The 25,696-nt window shown below is 46.9% G+C and overlaps 1 protein-coding gene across 2 annotated transcripts in view; it reads left to right on the top strand.

The window, feature by feature from the left end:
* Positions 1-12,005: 12,005 nt before the first annotated feature.
* Positions 12,006-25,696, top strand: part of RAB11FIP1 (RAB11 family interacting protein 1) — a 30,443-nt gene continuing 16,752 nt past the window's right edge. For both annotated transcript variants that reach the window (XM_082608753.1, XM_082608754.1), the window contains exon 1: positions 12,006-12,509. In XM_082608753.1, coding sequence (XP_082464879.1) covers positions 12,133-12,509 — 377 coding nt within the window. In that variant the 5' untranslated portion in view covers positions 12,006-12,132. The remainder of the gene's footprint in view (positions 12,510-25,696) is intronic.

The following is a 25,696-nucleotide window of genomic DNA, read 5'->3' on the forward strand; positions in this document are numbered from 1 at the left end:
AACCGGCTGATGTTTCGTAACCTCCAGCACCAACCCTGGCTTTCAGTTTTAACCCACACTTTTCCCTCCAGTCTTAAAAGATGAATGTAGCCATACCAAATACTTAGATGTAGTTCCCTGCTTTCTCTGAGGTGTTTTGCCCAAAGGCCTGTGGTCAGGGACATCTCAGTGTTGAAAAGTCATTTTTACCATCCAACTGGATTTCAAAGAATTTTAGAGACGTAAGATCACAGAGATCATTTAACACCATCCTTGCAGAGTACTGAGGCTGGAAGTGATTAGATGACTTGCTGAAGGTCCCATAGCTAAAGTGTCTACACTAAGATTGATGCCTGTCGATTCCCAGACCAGCCCTTTTCTCACCTCACCACCCCTATTGACCTCTTTCACGTCTAACAGAACTGTAACTGTACCTGGAATTTTCTTTACAGAAGTAGATGATATATATATACGTACAGACACATAATACATATATACACATACAAGATAATAGAATTAGGAATTAAAGTAATAGAGGAATGATTCTTTGTGTTATGTATACAATTTTAGCTGTTGGTCATGGGTGTCTTAAGGTATGTATGGAAGCAAATCTGACCACTAGTAGATGGAATGAATGAATGTGTCTTAAGGGAGAAGAAATGTAAGTCCATCCATCCATTGAATGCAGAATTAGGGGAAACAGTGAAATTTAGATGTGGTCCTACCCTTTATTTATCTATTCCTTTTTCCGGCTGCACCGTGCAGCTTGTGGAATCTTACTTCCCCAACCAGGGATTGAACCCAGGCCATGGCAGTGAAAGCACCGAATCTTAACCGGATGCTATGGAATTCCTGGTCCTACCCTTTACAAATTCATGAAGGATAGACATGGTTAAATAATTCTAATATAAAGCAGACTTTGATCAACATTGTTACAATTTAAAAAGGAGTTCAGGATCACTATGTGTGAAAAAATAATAGTAACACAAATAAGGAAAGTTATCAGTAAATACAAGCAAATTACATATATACAGGTATATAGTGGGTATGTATATACATGTGTATAGATATGTAGCAGCTGCCCATTCACATACATGCCATTTTTTCCACTGTATTTCAAGTATCCAGTAGACAAGGATGATGTTATTTGGGATGAATTCTTGTACTACTTCCAGCTTTTTTTCCAGTAATATATATATTTTAAAGTATACACTACAGGGCTTCCCTGGTGGCGCAGTGGTTGAGAGTCCGCCTGCCGATGCAGGGGACACTGGTTCGTGCCCCGGTCTGGGAGGATCCCACATGCCGCGGAGCGGCTGGGCCCGTGAGCCATGGCCGCTGAGCCTGAGCGTCCGGAGCCTGTGCTCCGCAACGGGAGAGGCCACAACAGTGAGAGGCCCATGTACTGCAAAAAAAAAAAAAAAAAAAAAAAAAAAGTATACACTACAAACAAATGGAGTTTATTCCAGTGGTGTAAGGCTTGTTCAATATTTGAAAATCCATGAAGATAATCCATCATATTAACAGAGTAAAAATAATCCCATTGTATTCATTATATCAATTGGTATATATTTCAGGTAGAATTTCAAGGAAGTATAGAGCATTCATGACAGTGTTTACAGGTAGCAAAGTGTTCTCAGATTTATAAAGGGCCTGGGGAGGGGAAATTAAATATATGGTGCTGTCATGAAAATGCAGCCTCAGGGTAAAGATGAAGCCAACTTTCATCCTTTCTGTGAAAGAGCAGGGCTTTTAAGAATTTTAAAGTCATTTTTTTCCACAGCAGCCTCATAGGGAACCCTTGGCTTGATTCTACGTCTGATGAAGGAAATACATTTCCAGTCCAGACCTCTCCTCTGAGCTCCAGACCCATATATCCACCAGTCTGTTTACCATCCTCTTGGGTGTCTCAAATGTACCGAGAACTCAACATGTCCAAAATGGAACCCAGTCCTTCTTCCAGTGTTCCCTAGCTCAAGCTCAGTTAACGGCATCATTGTCCACACAGTTATGCAAGCCAGGAACCTAGAGCCAGATTATAATCTCCCTGAGGGCGGGCACCTCACCTGTCTTGTTTTCTGTTGTATCTTCAAGCCCTAGAACAGTGCACGGCACAGAGTAGGTATTTAATTACTGTCTGCAGTCTCTAGACTGCATTCACTCCCCTCCTTCTCCACCATTACTACTCAGTCCACCTGCCATAACTTCTCACTGGCACTAATGAAATAGCCTTCTAACTAGCCTCCCTTGACCCATGCTCAGCCTTACCTCTATCTGTCTTCCACTCTAGCCAGTGATCTTTTCAAAACACAAATCTGACCCTAAGAAAAGTGTTCTTGCCATGGCCTCTGAGGCTGTGCATGGTGTGTATCCTAGCACTCTTCCAGCCTCTTCTCACACCATGATTGCCCTTGCTCTTTAGATCCAGTCAAGTTAGCCTTTTTTACAATGCCTCCCATCACTTGCTCTCTCCTGCCACAGGGCCTTTGCACATATTGCTTTCTCTGCTTGGACCATTCTTCACCCACTTAACTTCTACTCATCCTCCAGATGTTACTCTCAGAGAAATTTAGAGTATTAGGTCCTGTAGGTCCTGAGGAGACTGACTGTATTTGATGGAGAAGTGATAGTCAAAACCACTTGAAAAATGCTGACAAGAGATATCTCCACAGTACTGATGGTGGTTTCATTTTTACATTTGTTTGTAAATTATTTTCTACACAAAGTTTTTCACAACTTGTAAGAACTTTTTGTTTGTCTTCCTATATGAGACCAAAGATTTAGTCAAGGGCCATTGACAATATAACCATTTCTCCCTTTCTTTATGAATTTTTGGAAAGTATCATCAAATATGTTTACCTGTATTCTTTTTTTTTTCTCTTGGATATAAATTCTCAGAAGAAGATCTTACTCTGTTTTTGGATTAACCTTTATAAAGATCATTTCCAGTACAATATGAATGTTTAATTATGCTTAATAAAAATATCTCATGATGGTAGACCTTGAGGTCCTCCTTACTTTATAAATGCTCTGTAGGATGGTTTAAGTGTAGTTCAGCCTGCTCATTGTTTGGAAGAGTCAATATTGTAAAGATGTCAAATTTCCCCCAAATTAATCTACAAACTCAATGAAATCTCAATCAAAATTTGAGGTTGTTTGTTTGTTTGTTTAAGAAATGAACCATGGGGGCTTCCCTGGTGGCGCAGTGGTTGGGAGTCCGCCTGCCGATGCAGGGGACATGGGTTGGGTTTGTGCCCAGGTCCGGGAGGATCCCGCATGCCACGGAGTGGCTGGGCCCATGAGCCATGGCTGCTGAGCCTGCGCATCCGGAGCCTGTGCTCCACAATGGGAGGGGCCACAGCAGTGAGAGGCCCGCGTACCTCAAAAAAAAAAAAAGAAAAAAGAAAAAGAAATGAACCATGGATTCTAAAATGTTGTGAAAATGCAAAGGGCCAAGAATAACCAAGAAATCTAACCAAAGGAAGGACAAAGCTGAAGGCTTTACATTACTAGATACCTAGATGTTTTATAAAGCTATGATAATTAAGATGATGTGGCATTAATTCAAGAATAGACTAATAATGCCCTCTAAGTCCATCCATGTTGCTGCAAATAGCATTATGCTAAGTGAAATAAGTCAGACAGAGAGAGACAAATACTGTATGATATCACTTATATGTGGAATCTAAAAAATACAGCAAATTAGTGAATAAAACAAAAAAGAAGCAGACAGATATAGAGAGCAAAGCAGTAGTTACCAGTGGGGAGAGGGAAGCAGGGAGGGGCAACATAAGGGTAGGGGATTTAAAAAAGGGTTGTTATGAGATTATATGAAATCACGTGTGCGAAACTTTTGAAAATTGTAAAGCACTGTAGAATTTAAAGAATCATTCAATAAAAAAGTAAAATAAATAAATAAAAATATTTAAAAAAAGAATAGACTAATAAATCAATGGAACAGAACAGAGTTCAGAAGCAAATCCACACATCACAGGGACACTGTAGAGCTGGTGGGGGAAAGCTGAGTTTTTTAATAAATGGCACTGGATCTATGGGACATACTTATGAAAAAAAGAAAAGAATCTTGACCTCTATCTGATACTGTATAGTAGGGAAATTTTTCTGCTTCAGGGAAAACTGCATTTTCTGTAGCATCTCCTCTGATTTTGAGTTTACGGCAGCTATTTTATAACTCTGCAACTTGTAGGGAGTTCCTTGGAGGCCCAGTATTTAGGACTCAGCATTTTCACTGCTGTGGCCCAGGTTCAATCCCGCATGCCATGCTGCGGAGCCAAAAAAAGCCCCACCCCCCAAAATAAAAAACCTCTGTAACTTGTAGATAACTGATAGCAGTGCCAAGCTCATAAAAATAAAATCTGTCTGGTGGAGGAACACACCCCCAACCATGGACAAACCAGTTTTGCCTCAGTTTGCACATTTATTTCAATATTCCTTTTTTAAAAAAAATTATTTATTTGGTTGCACCGGGTCTTACTTGCAGCAGGCAGACTCCTTAGTTGTGGCACCCGAACTCTTAGTTGTGGCATGTGAACTCTTAGTTGTGCATGCACATGGGATCTAGTTCCCTGACCAGGGCTCGAACCTGGGCCCCCAGCATTGGGAGCAGGTAGTCTTCTCCACTGCACCACCAGGGAAGTCCCTATTTCAATATTCCTGATCTATACATGTGTCTATTCTTTGGATTCACCTTGGAACAGGCTGAAACACCTTGTCACTTTTCCTTCTTAATAAGTTAAGTAAAAATTTAACATGTGCTCATTTTTATATCTGTATGAGTCATGGTTTTATCTTATTTTGGAGAATTATCTTTTCACAATAAAGTTAATCCCAGATGGATTGCTAACCTAAATGTGAAAGTAAAGCAGTACAGCTGCTAGAGGATTATAAAGGAGACTATATTTATGGCTTTGAGGCAGGAAAGTTTTCTTAAACAGGACACAAAAGCACTAAGCATAAAAAATTTATAACTCAGATTTCATTAAATGTAAGAATTTCTTTTCACCCCAAAACACCACTAAGAGAGTGAAGAGGCAAGCCACAGAGTGGGAGAGGATATTTGCATGAGATTTTTTAGGACAAAGGTATCATATACGCAATATATTATATGTATGCTATGAATCAGTAAGACAGACAGCTGAAAAGAAAAATGGACAAAAGAAATGAATAGGCATATCACAAAAGACCATATCCAAATGGCCAATAAACAAGCACACAAGCCCCTTAGTCATCAGGGAAATACAAATTAAAACCACTTCACAGCCACCAGAAGAACAAAATAGGAAAAACTGACAATACCACGGTTGACAAAGATGTGGAGAAACAGGATCTCTCAGACATTGTGGATGCAAGTATAAATTGGTATCACTACTTTGGAAAATGATTTGGTGTTCTCTCAGTGCTAAACATATATCCACCCTATGACCCAGCAATTCCATTCTTAGGTGTGTGTGTATGTTTATGCATATGTACCAAAAGCCATATGAGAATGTACAGCAAATTTATTCCTAACAGGCCTCAGTTTCCAGTGGCTGTCGTACTTGGTGGTTTAAAGCAACAGGAATTTATTCTCTCGTTGTCAGTTCTGGAGGCCAGGAGTTCAACTGTAGAATGAAAAATAGGTTGTGGTATAGTCACACTGTGGAATACTACAAAACAGTAAAGATGAATACATTACTGCTACACGAACACCACTGGTGAATTTCCTAAACATAATACTCAGTGAAAGAAGCCAGACCCTGGGGAATTTCCTGGCGGTCCAGTGGTTAGGACTCTGCACGTCCTTTGCAGGGGACACAGGTTTGATCCCTGATTGGGGAACTAAGATCCTGCATGCTGCGCAGCACAGCTGAGAAAAAAAAAAAAAAAGTAAAGATGCCAAACCCCAAATAAATACCTAATATATGATTCATTTACATAATGTTCAAAAACAGCAAGACTAATCTTTGGGGTTAAACGTCAAGGTAGTGGTTACCTTTCTAAAGGAGGGGAGCCTAGTGACTGGCGGTGAACCAAGGGGAAATTTCCGCAGGTGCTGATCCTGTTCTATTTCTTGATCTGGATGGTGAAAGTTCACCAGGCTGGAAACTTTTGTGCACTTTTCTGCATAGAATGTTTACAGTACATTTTCCTTTCCTTGATTATAGCCATGCTGTAATGCTATAATAAAGTTTGTTTTAAAAAATCTGTTCCTATGTTATATAAACACTTTTCTTCCTTTTTTTTGGCTGTGACGCTCGGCATGTAGAATCTTAGTTCCCCAACCAGGGATCAAACCCATTCTCCCTGCAGTGGAAGGGCTTTTTTCTGGTGCTCTCCCTTGGACCTTGCAAAGCATCAAGCGCTGGGCTTGGCTTGAAGCTTCCGGGTCTACATCACGATTCCTTAGCGTGTCAAAAGTCCACGTAGCCATCAGCCCTGTGCCATGTGTTGTGGCATCAAAAGGGAAGAGGAGTAAAAGGTTGATGGGGTTGTTTACATCCTCCTCTTGGCCGGCTCTGCTGTGGTGGGGTCCCCAGTGGTCCGGGGGGGGGCGGCGGTTGAGAAAGTGGAGGCTCCTGGCTTTTCTGAGAGATGCCAGGAAGAGAACAAGATCCTGAGGGGCAGCTTCCAATGCGAGAATTCAAGGAGGAGTAAACACTCAAAACTTCTACTTTGCCCCTATGTGCCGTGAAGTTGATTCTGGAAAGGTGGAAAATGGCTCCTATGATGAACATGTATTTTTTTATACTCAGAAAATGTAAACCTTATAATTTATTTTATTTATTTATTTATTTTTGGCTGCGTTAGGTCTTTGGTGCTGCACGCGGGCTTTTTTCTCTAGTTGCGGCGAGCGGGGGCTACTCTTCGTTGTGGTGTGTGGGCTTCTCATTGCAGTGGCTTCTCTTGTTGCGGAGCACGGGCTCTAGGGGCCCGGGCTTCAGAGCTGTGACACACGGGCTCAGTAGTTGTGGCTCGCGGGCTCTAGAGCGCAGCAGGCTCAGTAGTTGTGGCACGTGGGCTCAGTTGCTCCACAGCATGTGGGATCTTCCCGGACCAGGGCTTGAACCTGTGTCTCCTGAATTGGCAGGTGGATTCTTAACCACTGCACCACCAGGGAAGTCCTTAACCTTATATTTTAAAAAGACAGTTATACAGGGCAGTGCTGGAGGTGGCGGTAGCAGGGATTAAATGGACTAATGCTGAAGGTTCAAGAGTCCTTTATGTCTCTTCTGCCTAACTTGAGCTGCCTTCCATTGGCAAGGAATTGGGAGATGGTTAAGGCAAAGGTGAGGACCACATTTTTCCTGCCTTCGAGCTGCTGGCAAGTGAGTAAAACCAGTGCTGACTCCGGGTACAAGAAATAAGCTAGGGGGACTTCCCTGGTGGTCCAGTGCTTAAGACTCCGCGCTTCCACTACAGCGGGCACGGGTTCGATCCCTGGTGGAGGAACTAAGATCCTGCATGCGACCTGGACAGCCCCCTCTGTGTCCCCCCACCCCCGAAAAAAAAATAGCTAGGAAAAGGCAGCAGTTCTGAAAGGGAGCGACGGGAGGGAAAGCTTTGGGCAGAAAGTGGGAAGGTGAGGGCTGCACATTCCCTAAAGCTTTTCAGCTGTGGGATTCAGGGGCTTTCTCCGAAGGGACCTGACAAGTTGGAAAGGCAATACCTTTGCGTAATCTGTGAGGCAAGCTTCATTAAACAAAGTAGTACTGTCACCAAGATTGTAGGGAGATGGCTGAGTCATCTGCTTGTCGAGACCCTCCTCTTCCGCTGGGCCATGCTTTCAACCTCTTCACTGCCACGGCCCCTGGGGCACAGGAAAGAGCCTGGTGCTGGGCTCACTGACTCCACGAAGAAGCAGGAAGCCCTTGCTCCTTGGAGGGAATCTTGGTCAACCGAGTGGGCCAGAGGAGGCAGAGGCAGCTGGACCCGGAGTAGCCAGAGGGCTGTTTAGGCAGAGCCCCAGTGAACGAGTCATGTGTGTGGAAGGCTGTCGCTACCCCCCAGAGACTGAGGCACAGGAGAACAGGCCGACAGGCAGTCCTATCAGGCCCTTTCTCTTCCTCCTTCGGGGGGAGCACATGGGCCCCTCCAGAGTTGCCAGGATGACCTCTGAGGTCGTGTGCCTGCAGCTGGGGGATGTCGAGGGGCCGTAGGGAGGCCGGCCGCTGGCGGGGCAGTGACGCCTCCCCTCCACAGGCCCTGTCTCCCGTCTAGCCTGGCTCTGCACCATGTCTTAGAGGGGAAACCTTCCCAGACGAGCCTAAGAGCAGATCTGTGCTAGAGACCCCACTGCGAGGCCCAGCGCCGCCCGCCCCGGCAAGAGGCCCGGGCCCAGGCGCTCTCCGCCCTGCTGCTCTGGGAGCAGGACAGGTGGCTGACCCTTCCAGTCGAACCTGCCAGGCGCCTTGTCTGCTGAAACTCCTTCCTCTGTCAGTCAGAGCCTGAGGCGGGGCAGAGTAAGAGGGGAGAACAGTCATCCCTCCGCACCCTGGCCATGGGAGGTGTTTACAAACACTCCCGGAATTCAGGGAGCCGGCCAGGGGTCAGCAGGCCCAGCGCCAGCCTTGCCCTCATCGGGCCTGCTCCACCCATCTACCCCTCTGCCCCACGTGGCCTGAGGGTCTGTCTACAAAGCTGGAAGAAGACAGCCTCTTGGACTCTGGGCGGTCAGTAGGTAGGCCTTCAGGGACAGTGTGCTCCAGTTGGGGAGGGGAGAAAGCCACCCCGAGGCGTGTGGAGGGCGATCAGCCAGCTCCCAAGCACGCCCTGTGCTGGACCTCCTGGCATCTCTCCACCAACAAGTTTCTCATTCCCGCCTCCGGTGAGCCCCACTCCTCTGAGTTAACCCCTGCCTGTGTCCAGTGTCTAGAGAGAAGGATCTGGACCGGGATTTCTCTGAGGTGGCGAGGCTGCCCTGTCCTGCCCCAACCTCTCACTTCCGCTTTAACCACGGAGCCTCTCTGTGTCTGACAGAGACCCAAACACATGAGGTCACCAGGGGATCCTATTTTCTCCTCCCCTCTCCCACCCCTCCCTGTCCTCATATCCTTTCCATGAGTGGAGGGGATGTCCCGTGTCGTACTCAGCCTGTGGGGCTGTCCTTCTGGGTTTCACTCCTGGCTCTGTCTGCCCCGGGGAACCGTGTGTGTGTGTGTGTGTGTGTGTGTGTGTGTGTGTGAGAGGAGGTGAGGCTGGAGATGAAAAACTTCACTCCTAGGATCAGTTTGGATGGCAAATCTTTGACTTTGGCTGGGAGGCAGTGGAGCAGTGGACAGGCAGGGCAACCAAGAGGGGAGTATGGTACAGACTTATTTATTGTGGTATCAACTTAGAATAGTCACCAAGGATGGGTCAGGGGTGGGGCGGAATGGGGCCGGAGGCAGACAGTCTCCAGGTGAAAATGAAGGCGGGTATCTGGCTGTGACCTATCACACTATTGGCTGCTGGGCTGCGTCTGCTCATACCTTGCCTTACAACCTGATCACACCACTGTTCAAAGTCCTCTGGAGGCGGGCTCACCTGGTCCAGAACTCTGTATACACACCATGGCCTGGTGTCCATGGTCTGCATGATCTGGCCCAGCCTACCTGGGCTGCCTTATCTCCACCACCTATCCCCAATGTCCTCCTGAAGTATCCCACAGTCTAGCCCCACTGGGGTACTCTGAACTCCACACTTCTGCTTTAGCTGTTCTGTTCTCTCCTGAAAGACTCTTCCTCCACGGCCCCTTCTCTGCCTTTCAAATCTGGCATATCCTTTAGGGCCCAGCTCAATGCTGTGTCCTTCATAAAAATCCACCTGCTTAAGATGTTAGCTATTTTATAGAGAATGGATAAACAACAAGGTCCTACTGTGTAGCACAGGGAACTATACTCAATATCCTATGGTAAACCACAATGGAAAAGAATATAAAAAAAGAATGTATATATATGTATAACTGAGTCACTTTGCTGTACAGCAGAAATTAACATTTTAAAACAACTATACTTCAATTTTTAAAAAATTAAAAAAAAATCCACCAGCTTAGAGAAATTGCTCTATCCTCAAAACACCCAAAGCATTTTATTGGTACAGGACTCCCTTTATAGCATTTGTCAGGGCGTGCCTTGGGACTGGGTCTCATTCAAAAGGTTTTGTGCCCTTGGTCTGTAGCACCTAGCACATGCTGGGCACCAGGTCAGTTCTCAATATATCTTTACAGTAGTGAATGGAGCCATAAGGTTGAATGAGGTTAACAGATCGTCAAGCAGGGAAATGGCACCAAAACAACAGAGCTCTGCTAGGCTTTCCTGCCGCTTACAGGTCTGGTACCTCCTTTCCTTTCCCCTTCCGATCACCGTTAAACATTTCAAGGCCTAGTAAATAGGCCTTTCCCACACTGCAGCCACCCTCAGTTGCAAACCTGAGGCATAATGTCTGTCTTGTAATTTCTTACATGGTAAAAGGAAACACTATGTACTCATGGTTGGCTGGGATAACCTGCCAACTCTTCAGTTCCGTGGCACTTCCTGAGTACCCACTGGGTGCCCAGGTTTCTGCTGAGGGTTCTGGAGGAGACAAGTCACCACCCGGTCCTGCCCTGAAGAGGGCTATCAGAAGCCAAACCCTGGAGAAATCTGAGTGAAGCCTTGTGGTGGATAGGACATGGGTTGGCAGAGAGGTGGGAGGGCCGCCATGGGCCAGCGGAAGTGAGTACCTGCCTGAGGTGGGAAGATTATCTGCGCTACAGTTTGTTCAGGAGATAGAGGAGAGTGAATCAGGGTGGGGTCCAGATAGGAATGCCTTGAGCCATCCAAGACTGGGGTTCTGAGGATCTGGAAGAAGCAAAGTTTGCAGCAGAAACACTAGATGGGAGTCAGGACACCTGGGTTCTAGTCCTGGCTCTGTTGCAGGATCTTCAACGAATCACTTCTCTGCTTCACTGGGCCTTTCCTTTTTTTTTTTTTTTTTTGCAGTACGCGGGCCTCTCCCGTTGCAGAGCACAGGCTCCGGATGCGCAGGCTCAGAGGCCATGGCTCACGGGTCCAGCCACTCCGCGGCATGTGGGATCTTCCCGGACCGGGGCACGAACCCGTGTCCCCTGCATCGGCAGGAGGACTCTCAACCACTGTGCCACCAGGGAAGCCCCTGGGCCTTTTCTTAATTCTAAAACCTAAAAACCTTCACCGTGACCTTTGCAATCTGATGATCAATAGATATTTGAGTCTTTGAAGTAGCATATTGGGAATGAAGAGAATCAGCCACTCTAATGGAAACTGGGAACGAGGAAGTGCCTGACTGGGAGCTCAGAGGTAAAGAGCGAGGAGAGACTGCAGAGGGTCCAGCCAGGGAAAAAAGGGGAACTGCGGGGAAGGGCCCCGTTGGTCAATCCCATTTTCAGTTCCTCCTTTCGTCCCCTTCCCTGACTTAGCCTCTTGGCCTCACCTTATTTGGTCAGGGCGGGGCAAAACAGAACCCTCCCACGCCGCCTCAGGCGCCCCCTGCCTTTCCCTTCCCCTTTTCGGGCCCTCAAAAGATCCTCCTCGCTCTTCTCTCACCTGGCACCTTCCCCGAACCCACTTTCCTCCATAGCAACGCCCCCCGCGGCCAAAGTAGGAAGAGCAACGAATTTGGGAACGCATTCATAATCACCCTCGTAGCCACCGTTTATTGGGAACTCACCCTGTGCCAGGTAACATTATTTTTTTATAGCAATTCTATGAGGTGATTGTTATCTCATTTTACAGATAAAGAAACTGAGACCCAAAGATATTAAGTAATCTGTGTAAGGCCACACACCTGCCGGTTGGCAAGGCCAGATTGGAAATGAGGTCTGGCTCCCCAGTAGCTGCTCTGGCCACTTCCGTTTGGGCCGGGAGACCTTTGGCAGTCGGAGACCCCTGCCCTCACCTACCACCTCTCAGACCCGAATTCTTCAAGCCCCGCCCCTGCCCGCGCAGTGCCCGCCCAGCCCTCGGCGCCCTGGAGCCCCGCCCGGGCTGCGCGGCGGAGGCGGGCCCGGCACCCGCAGGTGGGGCGGGTGGTGGGGCGGGGCCGGGAGGGGCATGGCACAGAGGGGGCGTGGCCGGAAGCCTTAAAGAGGCCGGCGCGGCTAGGGGCCGCGGGTCGCGGCGATCTTCTCAGTTTCGGTTGGACCGCATCGCAGCCACCATGTCTCTGGCGGCCTCGGCGGGCAGGGGCCCGGGGGCCGTGTGGTCCCCAACGCACGTGCAGGTGACGGTGCTCCAGGCTCGGGGCCTGCGGGCCAAGGGCCCCGGGGGCACGAGCGACGCATACGCAGTGATCCAGGTGGGCAAGGAGAAGTACGCCACCTCCGTGTCGGAGCGCAGCCTGGGCGCGCCCGTGTGGCGGGAGGAGGCCACCTTCGAGCTGCCGCCGCTGCTGTCGGCTGAGGCAGCGCCCGCCGCCGCCGCCACCCTGCAGCTCACCGTGCTGCACCGCGCGCTGCTCGGCCTCGACAAGTTCCTGGGCCGCGCCGAGGTGGACTTGCGGGAGCTGCACCGGGACCAGGGCCACAAGAAGACCCAGTGAGTGCGGGCCGGGGGCGAGGACGCGTGGTCTGGGCGCCGAGACCCTTTTGAGTGTGTCCCCACCAAGAGGACGAACGGAGCGAGGCCTTTCTAGAGGGATCCCCTCGGCCCGTACTAGTATTCTCACCTAGCTCCACCTTCTTGGGCTCTCCCAAGTGCGTGGTTTCGGGTACCTGGAGCGTTTTTGAATCTGCAGGACGGCGCTCGGCGTCTGGAACTTAGTAATCACTTAATGAATTTTTGATGAATTGAAACCACCTGTGGGCTGACGAATGACTCTTATTTAGTTGAGCAGCGTGTATATTTGATGTACGCATTAGCCTCCGTGGAAAGCCTCCTGGGTAATTTCATTGTACTGGACACTGAGCTGAGAATGGCTGGGCCAGGGCGCAGGGAGGACCCACTGGAGCAGTGAAAGCCACTGACACTAGGACCCTAGAGGCTCGCCCAGGAGCTGAGCTGGGGCGTTACAGTGCGGTGGGGACTGGGGAACGGGGAATGCGGGCTGCCTGTGGAGGGCTATCCCCCAACCAACCTCACAGCCGCCGAAGGGGTTGGTCAAGAGAATTTGCCCCGCCCTCCTCTCCGCCCCTCCCTCAAGAATGCTAGAACAGTTTGGTCTTCACTTTCAGACCGAAAAATACTAACCGCGTTTGCCCCGGGCCCCAAAGGAGTAAGGATTTCCCATTGATGGCTGGAGCCAGGGCCTGCCCTTGGCCGAGCTGAACTGAAAAGTAAGCATTGTTTCTGTCTGGAGTTTGTCAAGTTCTCTGGTCCTACTGGGTAGGGGGGAGGGGATGGCTGCTCACCTGTAGCCACCGCACCCCTCCCCCGCCCCCAAGACTTCTCTTTTAGGGCATCAGAGTCCCGCAGGGAAAGCAGGGCGAAACCCTGTGCACTCCAAAGTGTTACCGATTTATTTGTTCTCTTTCGCAGGTGTTTAGAAGGGAACATATGATTATGCTCATCTAGTGTACCGACAACTAGCCTCGCTTAGCTTAATTGATTACTTTGCTGGACCTTAAATATGCAAGGCAGTCATGTTATCACCTAACTCCTGTGGTTTGCGAAGCACTCTGATTCATGTTGTGTGTTTTAGATATAAACGGTATTTCAGCTTTCCCTTGTGAAGGAGACAGGAAGAGCCGGAGGATTTGAAGTTCCCAGACTCCCCTTTCTGTAGGGTGCTTGCAAATGTAATACCTGCTTCCCTTATCTGGCCAAAGATGAACAGGCATTTCTGAACTCAAATCAGATAAAAAGAGAGAGCCTTGAGGTGAGGATGGATGGGGTATGTTTGTGGCATCAACTTACAAGCCATAAGGTGAGCAGCAGCGTCTTTGCTGAGCTGGGGCTGAAGCAATGCTAATTTTCCATTTGATTAAGTGACATTTGGGGCCTTGGGTTGGCTTCCTTTCCAGCTTCAACTAGGCACCATTGGCCGTCCTTTGTCTTGTCCCATCCCAAGATGTGTGGATATTATTGTCTCTCTCTGCCATCTGTTTCTTCTGTGAAGGTTTTATTCCCTTGAAAGATAAATAGCATCTCCCTGCCAGAGATGGGGATTCCAGATTCCTGGGTCTGGTGCCCACTCCCGCCCTGACTCATTGCTGGGCTTCAGGCTGCTCGGTCTCTAAACATCCAAGTTGCCCTATGTGTAAATGGAGCTTGTGGCCAGACTTAATTGATGTTTATAAGATGTTTCCAGGTTGCTGGATTAATGGAGCCCCGTGTGTAGATTCAAAAGGTTCTGTTACTGCTTTGGGAGGAATGAAAACCTCCTCAAGTTCCCTATTTCAGGAAGGGTACAGTCTCCACATCTCCATTTTTCTCCTCCTCTCTGATGTAATTCTAAACTTAGATGATGACTCCTGTCTCTATCATATGAGCTTGTGACCACTTAGTCAGAGTATCAGCTTATAGGAAAATAGTACTTAGTTGATAGTTGTTTTTTTTTTTTTTAGTTGATAGATTTTTAATAACTGCAAAGGAAGCCTTCTTTGCTCTGCTAGCAGTAGGTGAAATTGCAAGCTTTCCACCTGTCACTTCCTGGGACTTTCCAAGGTGCTGGGGAAACCCAGTTAAACTAAGCCTGTCTGATGTCCTGGTACATCACTTGGGTGCCCAAGGTAGCTGTGATTTGGAGCATGAGATATACACTGAGAGGTGGGAATTCAACAGATAGAAACTGGTTGGGCTAGGAAGATCATTTGAACTAGCTATTAATGGTTTGACTCCACCTTAGACATTAAAACCAAAATCAAAACAAAAGCTAAAATCTTGGTCTGTGGTTTTGTGTGTGTGTTAATGTGTGTGTGTGTGTTAATGTATGCATTTGTGTTCACCTCTACAGAGAACAGTTGCTCCTCTAGAGTATGATTTTTTCCCCCATGGGTCCAGAAGCTAAAACTCAAGGCATTAAGAGCTAACTGTGCTGATATTTTTTTTTTTTTTTTTTTTGTTTGCGGTACGCGGGCCTCTGACTGTTGTGGCCTCTCCCGTTGCGGAGCACAGGCTCCAGACGCGCAGGCTCAGCGGCCATGGCTCACGGACCCAGCCACTCCGCGGCATGTGGGATCTTCCCAGACGGGGGCACGAACCCGTGTCCCCTGCATCGGCAGGCGGACTCTCAACCGCTGCGCCACCAGGGAAGCCCTGTGCTGATATTTTCATTTGTTCTTTTAATAAGCCCCCATGTATCATATTTGGAGTCAAGAGAATATGCTTTTTGTAATGACTCAGATTTTGCAGACCTCAAATTTAGTGTGATGATACACATCTTTAAAGCACTAAACAGAGGCTGACATATAGATAGGATCCATTTAACAGGGAAGAGTGTTTGGCCCCTTTAGTTAAGAAAAAATGGAAATGAATTGATTTTGCACTTATACAACTGTCTCTCATATCCGAGGGCGATTGGTTCCAGGACCTCCCCCCCATACCAAAATCTGCGAATGCTGAAGTCCCTTATATAAAATGGCTTAATATTTGCATATAACCTCTGCACATCCTCCTGTATACTTTAAATAATCTCTACATTAGTTATAATACCTAATGTGATATAAATGCCATGTAAATAGTTGTAAATACAATGTAAATGCTATACAAATAGTTGCCAATGCGTGAATCCAGGTTTTGCTTTTTGGAACTTTCTGGAATGGTTTTTTTTTTTCCGAATATTTTTGGTCTGAGGTTGGTTGAATCCAACATGTGGAACCTGTGGATACAGAGGGCTGACTCATGCGTACTTATCTGGGGTCTCAGCTGGGCCCCGGTTAAATGGGAATCAGTTAAGTCCCGTGATCATAAAACAGACGTGAATCTGAGAGGAGGCAGAATCAGGTGACCAGCATGTGGATTTCTCTGCTGTCCGGTCTCATGTAGTTTGGGGTCCTAGATTGAAAACAAAACAAAACATCTTTTTAGGATACTAAGAGCAATAAAAATGGGGGAAATAATCTTTTAAAGACAGATTAAAATAAATATTCAGGCTGGTGCCTGGAAGGCCATTGTGTAATTAAGTAGGATGAAACTTGATACTGTGATAGCCTTCCAGATATGAAGAGAGACTGATGGAGGGTCATTTTCTCATATTTCTTGAAGATTCAAGAGAAAATTTGGTTGCATGTGAAAAGATCTGGATACTGATAAAGGTTAGACATTTTGAAGAACTGTAAGTATAGTAAGAAAGAGTGACCAGCGTCAAAGGAAATTCAGGTGATTAAGGAGGGCTAGACAGTTGTTTTTCTGGGAGAGGTGGAGGCATAGAGGTGACGGATGAGCACAGAGGTCTCGAATTCACAAATCTGAGCTGGCAGTGTTTGCGCTTATACCTCTGGGTTTCCTAAGCACATTTTGGCTTTTTGTAACAGACTAGAAAATTTGAGCAATGCTGTTACTGCTTACGTTTTTCTTTTCTTGGGATTCCCCCTAAAGATGACATTGGGCATTACTGGAAACCCTCCCACCCAGTGTAGGAACCTGATAGCTCACATCCAGGACAGGGATCTTCGGGTTCTGGGATAAATAACCCCAACCTGTTCACAGTAGGGGAACAGAGTGACTAAGAAGGGTGAGGGTGGCTCAAAGTCACAGTTCCATCGATGTGAAAGATGTTCCCTCCTGTTTTTCGTGATATGATTTGATGATTTCATTTAGAAGACAGTTAGCATGGGGAAAGTTGTAACTGCCTTTTTTCCCCTTGTTTTTAACGTTCATCCATACTTTTAGTAATTATTTTTTGATGCCTACTATATGCGAGGCACTTGGTATACAGTGTAAACAGTGATGAACATAACACACACGATCCCCGCTTTCAGAAAGCTGAGAGCCTTGTGGGGGAGATAGCCGGTAAATAAATGAACACATAAATGAACAATCCTGTATTGGGATGAGTGCAGTGGAGGAAGAGAACAGGGTGTCATAAGAGAAAAGAGCAGGAGATTGTAGGTAGCCTCTCTGAGGCAGAGACCTGAAGGATAAAGAGGAATTTTCCCAGGGAAAGGTAGAGGAAGGGGGAGCAGCCTGTGCAAAGGCCCTGAGGCAGGAATGCCTGGGAAGCTGGAGAGGTTGCATCCATTGAGGCTGAAGAGGAAGGCAGGGCTTCGTTGAAGAGCAGTGGAAGCCACTGAGCGTTGAAAGCAGAGGAGTGATGTGATGCAGTTCGTGAAAGATCACTGTGGCTGTTGGGTGGAGAGCAGATTTGGAGCAGGCCTAGCCTGGAATCAGGTGAAGTGGGAGGCTCTGGCAGGAATCTAGGCAACCAATTATGGTGCTTGGACTCAGGTGACAGGCATGGTCATGGACAGAGGTAGGTGGATTTCAGAAGTGTTCCGGAGGTTCAGTTGGCCTGACTGGTGATGGATTGGGTATGGGTGGGTGTGAGTGAGAGGAAGTGATAAGAATGAACAAACAAAATAAGGAGAACTTGCTGTTGAAAATGAACCAGGAAAGGGTGGCAGGTTTCTTTCCCTGGCAGTCACCGCAACACAAGAGTGAGGTCACCATTACAAAGACAACCAGCAGTGATACCTGTGCGCTGAGTGAATGAGCAGGAAACACCTTTGAAACCAGGGTGTGTATATGTGTGTCTTCAATTGTTGACAGTTTCAACACAGGCCAAGCCTTTGTTTTGTAATAACGTAACCCGATGTGACCTCACTGGTTGCCCCAACACGCTGGTAGAGTCACTGCTGCGAGGACTACAGGACTAAGAAAAGGAAAAATAATAAATAACATGAGGGAAAATAAACCTGTAAATGAAAACTAAGCCTCTGGAGGCAAGTCAGTCAACCATTTAAAGGTTTCTCACATCAGGGAAGGTGAGCGCACAAAAGAGCCTTGTTTTGCTTAACTTCCTTTTGGTTACAAAGACTTCTGTTGTATTTCCACAACTACCATCAGAGGAAGGTTTTTCTAAATAGTATCTCTGTCATTTTAATTGTAGTTATTAACTAAAAAATGTTATGATTACATTAAGAACAATACATGTGCTTATTAAACTGTCATCAACTCCAACATGCACTTGCTGACATCACTCTTCCTCTCCCTGGATGATAATCTTAGGTATCCATTTGGCCGCTCCAAATTTTTTTCTTTTTTTTTTTTTGCTGTACGCGGGCCTCTCACTGTTGCGGCCTCTCCCGTTGCGGAGCACAGGCTCCGGACGCGCAGGCTCAGCGGCCATGGCTCACGGGCCCAGCCGCTCCGTGGCATATGGGATCCTCCCAGACTGGGGCACGAACCTGTATCCCCTGCATCGGCAGGCGGACTCTCAACCACTGCGCCACCAGGGAAGCCCCTGGCCGCTCCAATTTTAATTGCCATACGTCCGAGAAAATTGTGCTTCTCACCCTATACTTTTGGAGGGACGCTCGCTCTGGCCTAGCTCCAGAGGATTAAGATGCCCTTGCCCAAACGTGGGAGCAATAGAAGGGCATTTAAGACCTTCTCTTCATCTCAGAGCCATGCCCTGGGTGGCCTTTGGTTCTGGGCCTGGTGCGGATCTCTAAGCCTCAGAGCCTTTGGGTTTTTTTTTTTGTTTTTTTTTTTTTTGGCCGCGCTGTGCGGGATCTTAGTTCCTTGACCAGGGATCGAACCCGCACCCCCCTGCATTGGAAGCACGCACTCTTTTAACCACAGGACCATCAGGGAAGTCCCCCTCAGGGGCCTTTGAATTCCAATAAAATTAACACCCAGACACTTGTATCGGCCTTTGAAGAAAGCCAACATCTACTGTGTGGAAAAAACTTGGTGAGCAGGTTGTGCTCCCCTTACGGGGTCCTGGGTCAGATCTCATGCCGCAACTGGCTCAGCAGGAGACCAGGCCAGTTCCCCTGCTTTCCCCTTGGCCAGGGGCCACTTCCATCTCGTTGTTTGCTGTGTGACCCAGCCTAGGTGCGCAGATGTCTCTGAGTGCGGTCCCTGTAGACACAGGGCAGGCGGTCGTTTGCCCGTGTGGACGTGGAGAAGTGTTTAATCTTACATTTAGCCCAGTGGATTAAAGACTAGGGGTGGCCTCGGTATGAGGTCAAAGCCCCGCTTCTCTCCGTTTCCCAGTGTGCGGTCTGGCTTGCTCGTCAGCACCCCTGCTCAACACTGGAGAAACAGGTCACCTGCAGTTTGGGGCTTACGGTGCCCTTGGTAAAGGAGCCGCTTTTAGCCACTAATGAGACGAGAAATTCCTTTCCTGCTGGGACAGGTCTGGGGATGATCTGTTAGAGAAAAATCAAGGGCTTTCGTCTCCAGGGTGTCCCTGAGGGACACATTTAGGAATGTGCCCATGGGGAGAAAAAAGGCAGCTGTAATTAAGTGTCTTTTCCTGAACGCTGGCCTCTGGGTGGAGCAGAGAGAAGGCATTTATAGGAAATGCCAGAAAAACCCTCTCTAGAGGTGTGACCGCTGCACACTTCACTTTTAAAATTCTTGTTTATTAAAAAGGACATGGCTAACTGAGGGAGAACAACCAAGGCTTCCAGAAAGCCTGGTCTGAAAAGGCCTCTTGTGATCCTGAAGAACAGCTGTCCTGTGTGAGGGGCACCAGCGGCAGGCGGGCCCCGAGCTATTTCTTCAAGAGCGTCACCGCCTACAGCACCAGTCCTGTGGGGTTTCCTTTTACGCTAATGGAACTTTTCGTTTTTACTGATCATTTGTCATGAGAACAGGATTTGAAACGCTCTTGGTATGGGGTTTTTTCCTCCTCCTTGGGACTTACCTGATTACCAGATAAATCAGATGCCCTGCTTCCCTGCCGGGAGCGCCCACAGAAAGGAGTGCGAGTCTGCCTGTGGGGTAGAGTGGACTGAATGTTCTTTGATGTCTGTCACGCTGAAGTTGTTTTCTTTCGTCCTGGCCGAGAGGTGGTGGACCAAACCATCACATTTCCTTTCCCCATCCTTAACGTCTCTTTGCATGAGTGACAAAGGACCCCACGGAGACTGTTCTTTGGCAGATCACGTAGACTACATCAGTGGCATTTACTTTTGGGCAAGAGGCGAGATACCTGATCTGATGTTAGAATATTAACATTTGTGGCTTTTTGAGATATGGTCAAGTAAAAACTTGGTAACTAGATGATGGCAGGAGTGGTAGACTTACATGTTTATAAATGTGTTAATTTTTCTAATTCTTAGAGAATCTTAAAATACTGGTGCTTGGTTTTTCCTTTAGTCTTTACCTACAAGGAGTTTGGTATTGCTTTCAACTTAGAAAATATGTCTTGATCCGTATACTGCAGTCAGTTATGCCATCTTGGCATATGTCTGAAATAGTTTGGGGGCCTCTGTTTCTTGTCTCTCCCACCTACTTAGAAATCCTGCAGAGTTCTGAGGATCATTAAATCTCACGATAAGTTATAGAAATTATTCCCCAATCGTGGTATTTTTAAAAATTGTATATACTTTTTAATTTTGGAAATTGTGTCATACAAACAATTTTTAAAAATTATTTATCTATTTATTTTTGGCTGTGTTGGGTCTTCGTTGCTGCACGCGGGCTTCTTCTCTAGTTGCGGTGAGCAGGGGCTACTCTTCGATGTGGAGCGTGGGCCTCTCATTGCAGTGGCTTCTCTTGTTGCGGAGCATGGGCTCTAGCCGTGCGGGCTCAGTAGTTGTGGCTCACAGGCGCTAGAGTGCAGGCTCAGTAGTTGTGGCGCACGGGCTTAGTTGCTCCGCGGCATGTGGAATCTTCCCGGACCAGGGCTCGAACCCGTGTCCCCTGCATTGGCAGGCGGATTCTTAACCACTGTGCCACCAGGGAAGTCCCACAAACTAATTTTATAATTGAGTCTTTTCCCACTCCCTTCAAATGCAAATCATTGTTATTTATGTTTGATGGCTTAAGATTGGATCCTTAGGAATAGTCAGTCAGAACTGTTGATATCTTAAGTTCCCGTTTGAGAACCATGTTTGAGAACAATCAGTCAGAACTGTTGATGTCTTAAGTTCCCATTTGAGAACCATGGGTGAACGATGGTATAAATGCACTTCACAGAACATCATACAACCATTAAAAATGGTGGGTATGGAGACTGTAAGACACTTATATTTAAAAACACGCTACAAATAGAATTGCACATGTACTCTGGTTACTACCAAGTCATAATCATAGCGAACACTTACTGAGTGTAAGTGCCAGGCACTGTTCTAAGCTCTTTACATATATTAAGCCATTTAATCTTCATTACACCCTTATGAGGTAGGTGCTTTGAACCCTGTTCTACAGGCAAGTTAAGTAACTTGTCTGAAGCCCCTCAGCTAGTAATCGTTGAGCTATGCGGGAAAAAGACTTCAAGAAAATATATCAAAAGGGAATGTTTGAATTAGCATGAGAGAAAGTCAATTTTTAAAAAATATTAAAAAAATTTTTCTATAACCTTTTAAATTACTTTCTGAGGGAATTTCTGTAGAGCAAATAGTATAGGAAGATCAAAAGCGTTTTCAACCTGCTTTTTCTGTGATCTCTCCTTTGCCATGTCATTTACTGGCTTTTTAGGATTGGATTTGGTGACTACAGATAGCTTTTCAGTGCTGCCAGAATGGCTGTTTTAGGGATTAGGGTAAAAAAGGAGCCATTTGCAACCCTCATGATTTACCACCAAGAAGTTGTTGATGGGCAGAGGGGAAGGTCCACCTCGGGAGGCAAGGCTGCCTGGTCGGTGATTCTGTATTCACAGTTAGGTAGTTAGGACTAGCTACCTTGGTCAATGACAAAACCTGTTAAACTACTTAGCTTCTGTAGGGTACACACCACAAACCTTTTATAGGTCATAAACATCTCTGTCCCCGTTTGCTGTGCATGGCCTCTAGGCTATGGACATTTTACCCATGTGGAATCAGTCCTTTTCAGAACCCCTTTTAGATGTCCTCCTCTGCTACCCTCACGTGATTTTTATTACTTATTTTTATTCCCTGGGGAAGACGGTGAATAAACTGCTTTTTAAAATTTCTCCGTCTAACAAAGATCAAGTGCACCCTCCATCTCAAACATTAGACTCAGGTGCTATTCTGTTCTTCCTGCTTCTTTCCTCCCTTGAGGCCATGCTCCCCTGTGTCATGAAGTTTAGTTACCATGGGGGATGATTCATGCTATAACTCATGGTTGAGTTTTTGCGCAGGACGGGAAGTAGGCGGTCCACCATTGACTCTGGAGTCCACATCAGACCCATAGACAAGGACCCCTTGAAATTAATACTCACCCATTAAAATGAAGGGACTTGTGGAGCTGGTGGTCTTCCTTTGCCTTGCCTTTCCTGGAGCCTCCTGTGTCTCATGGGAGGGTGCAGTCTTAATTCATCTGGCCGAGTCCCTAAGTAGGTGGTTCTTATAGCCCCTTGGGATTTCAATTAGCTGAGAACCTTCTTTGTGTGTGAGAGTCCTTGTCTGTGATGAAATTGTATAATTTAGCGGGAGTTTCTTTTCATGTCTAATTATTTTCTCACACTTCATAGTCAGAAAGAAAAGGCAGCAGTTGTTTCAGTGTAACAAACGCTTTGTGATGTTTGGTGAGCCAGCTCTCTACTGGTGGGTAAGCTTTTCAGCCAAGAATCGGGCCTCTTCGTTTTGTGTTTCCAGTGCCTGCCGTGCAAAAACATGAACCGAACCGAATCCTTGAAGCCATCGTTTCTCTGTGTCTTGAATCTTTGAAGCCATCATTTTTTCTGTCTGTGTCTACCCCTCTGGAATGTTTTAAAGGAAAAACATGTTTGCTTCATCTGCAGACAGGTTATTTTTGAGGCGTACCAGTCAGTCCTTTACAAGTGTAATCCCGCACGTCTGCAGGGATGCACTGTGAGACCTTTCATTTCCCAAGAGCAGGAACCACACTGCCCCCGCTCTCCCACATTCCTATAGAAGGCCCCCTGGGACCAGCTTTCCTTGTATTGAGAAACCTACGTTCTGAGGCAAACCAGTCCTGAGAATTGGACATGGTTGGGTGGTTTTAGCTGTTCTCAAAATGAGTGTTTAAAAAGCCCAGGAGGACTTCCCTGGTGGCACAGTGGTTAAGAATCTGCCTGCTGATGCAGGGGACCCAGGTTTGAGCCCTGGTCCGGGAAGATCTCACACGCCACGGAGCAATTAAGCCTGTGCGCTTCAATTACTGAGCCCACATGCCACAACTACTGAAGCCTGCGCGCCTAGAGCCCGTGCTCCGCAACAAGAGAAGCCACCGCAATAAGAAGCCCGCGCTCCGCAACGAAGAGTAGCCCCCGCTCGCCGCAACTAGAGAAAGCCCAGGTGCAGCAACGAAGACCCAACACAGCCAGAAATAAATAAATAAAATAAATAAATGTATTAAAAAGAAATAAATAAAAAGCCCAGGAGATTTGACAATGCGGGTCCAGACACTAGTTCCCTAGCCCGGCGACTCGGGAAGCAGACCCTGCGTCCTGCATCCTGTATTTTTTCCTTCCTGTACCCAGTTCATGCTTTTTTACTTTTATTCATTCTTTCCCTTGCTGCTCTTAATAAGGCATCTTTCTGAAAGTGTAGAAGACTTAAATGAATTTTTCTATATTTTTAGCTGTTGCCTTGTCTTGTGTTTGACCAAGAAAACCCCAACCTAAAAACTCTCAAACAGTAGGGCAGCCTGCTTGGATAATATGCATTTTTGCTTGTATGTTCATTCCCAAGATCCTCACTTGACTGAGAGGCATGGAGATTAAAGTTTTCATTCTGTACCGTTTTGTATGATTTGATTGTTATCCTTTGCGTGTTATTACTTTAAAGTACAGTTTATATACATTTCTTGTCACTTTCTGTGTATTCTGAGATCCTTTTAATTTTGGAAGAACTAAGTTTTAATTATAAGTAAAAATGACTATTTGCTTATAGAAGGGATCCTTTTATTTTTCATTTTTTTGATAGGTTGCAGGATTTTTTAGAATATGGGCCTAAAAATAAACTTTCTACACTGGGATTATGGCTTTCTCTCTGTACTCTGCCCTTTGTACTGGGAAAACCCAGCCCTGATTTCTGAGATAATTCAAGATTTCTGGGCCTTCGTGAATGGTGGTGCTGGGACACAGCCACCCTGCCGTCACATGCTGTGTGGCCGTGCTGGGACCTAATTATATATGAACTACTTCCGTGAGGTGCTGGAATTAAGCGCACTGAAAATCAAACGGACAGAAACACTGATAAATTGAACCAATGCTTAAATGTTGGAACCCACAAATATGTCCTGCTTTGGAATTTCTTAGGGTGAGACATTTATGGATCGTTGCTTTCATGAACTATCAAATTATACTTGTGTCAAAGATCCCTTGCTTAGGGCTTCCCTGGTGGCGCAGTGGTTGAGAGTCCGCCTGCCGATGCAGGGGACACGGGTTCATGCCCCGGTCTGGGAGGATCCCACATCCCGCGGAGCGGCTGGGCCCGTGAGCCATGGCCGCTGAACCTGCGCGTCCGTAGCCTGTGCTCCGCAACGGGAGAGGCCACAACAGTGAGAGGCCCGCGTACCGCAAAAAAAAAAAAAAGATCCCTTGCTTAAGCTGTGTGAATTTAATGATCAGGATAATATTGCTAGAAGAATTCCTGTCTTCCTTTCCAGCTTTAATAAATCCAGCAGACTCACAGGGGTTACTTACCTGCCTACGATTCAGTCTGCTTTTCACGTCCTTAAATAGCCCTGTGGCTGTTCTTGGCTACCTGGTCTTTGGTTTTAGGTTTGCGTGTGAAAATAAGTGACAGGAACAGTTGAAGTGCCTGTTCATACATCCTAGTGGTGTTAGAAGTTTCCAAAACAAATCCCACTCCAGTGCCCGGGGACTGAACCTGGGCATCAGGTGATAATAGGCCCTCAGAGAGGATCCTAGAGTTGGTTGCAGCTTCGCTCAAAATAAACAGACTTCGGCGCTGATACTTCGGGGAAGGCGGCCCCGTTGAGGGAGCTGGCAAATGGTATTCTTTGAAGGTCGGGAGCCTTTGCGTCCCCCGGGAGGGTGAATAGAGAGGTGGAGGAGCTGGGAGAAGGCCCTGGGTGGAGAGGTGAGGCTCTCTGCTTGTGACTGGTGTGGTCCTCTGAGCCTCCACACTCAGCTCTCAGTAACTTCCCCTTTTCAGGTGCCTACCCTTGGTATTTACAAAAGCTAACCACTCCTCATCACCAAGGCTACCATTTAGCACATGACTGTCAGAAGAGAAAGATACAAATAATCCTCTCAACATCTAAATGACAGATATGCAAACTGTTCCCAGCCTGCCATGGAAAATGTGTTGGGAAGACACTCTGGCTGGCTGGCAGGGTGAGGCTGTCTGTAAAGACCCTGCGTCTTCCTCCTCCTCCAGCTGTGGACTGTAGTTTTTAAAATCATAGAAGATTTCTCCTAAAGGTCCAAAATCGTAGCTCATGTCATTTTCCCAGATCTTGGCTGTATTTTGTTAATCCAGTGTAAGTCCTTCTCGATGACGTTATATCTGAACTTTATGTGCAGCCCTATGATTTATGGTTGATGCCAGCTATGGGGGCTTTCCCCCTTCTCTGCTTTCATCTCAGGACATTTAAATTGGAAGCTTAAGCCTTCCTCAGAAAGAATTTAAATTTCAGCCCTCTTTTCTATGTGTTGTAAAAGACGGCTCAGCAAAGATGAGTTCAGAGGGAGTGGCAACCTGGAATCTTGGTGTAAGGGAAAGCTTTGGGGAAACTGTAGAGCTGGTTCAGAGTCCTGACTGTGCCTTTTAGCAGTT

The sequence above is a fragment of the Mesoplodon mirus genome, assembly GCF_964341445.2.
Source record: "Mesoplodon mirus genome assembly, chromosome: 20".
NCBI lineage: Eukaryota > Metazoa > Chordata > Mammalia > Artiodactyla > Ziphiidae > Mesoplodon > Mesoplodon mirus.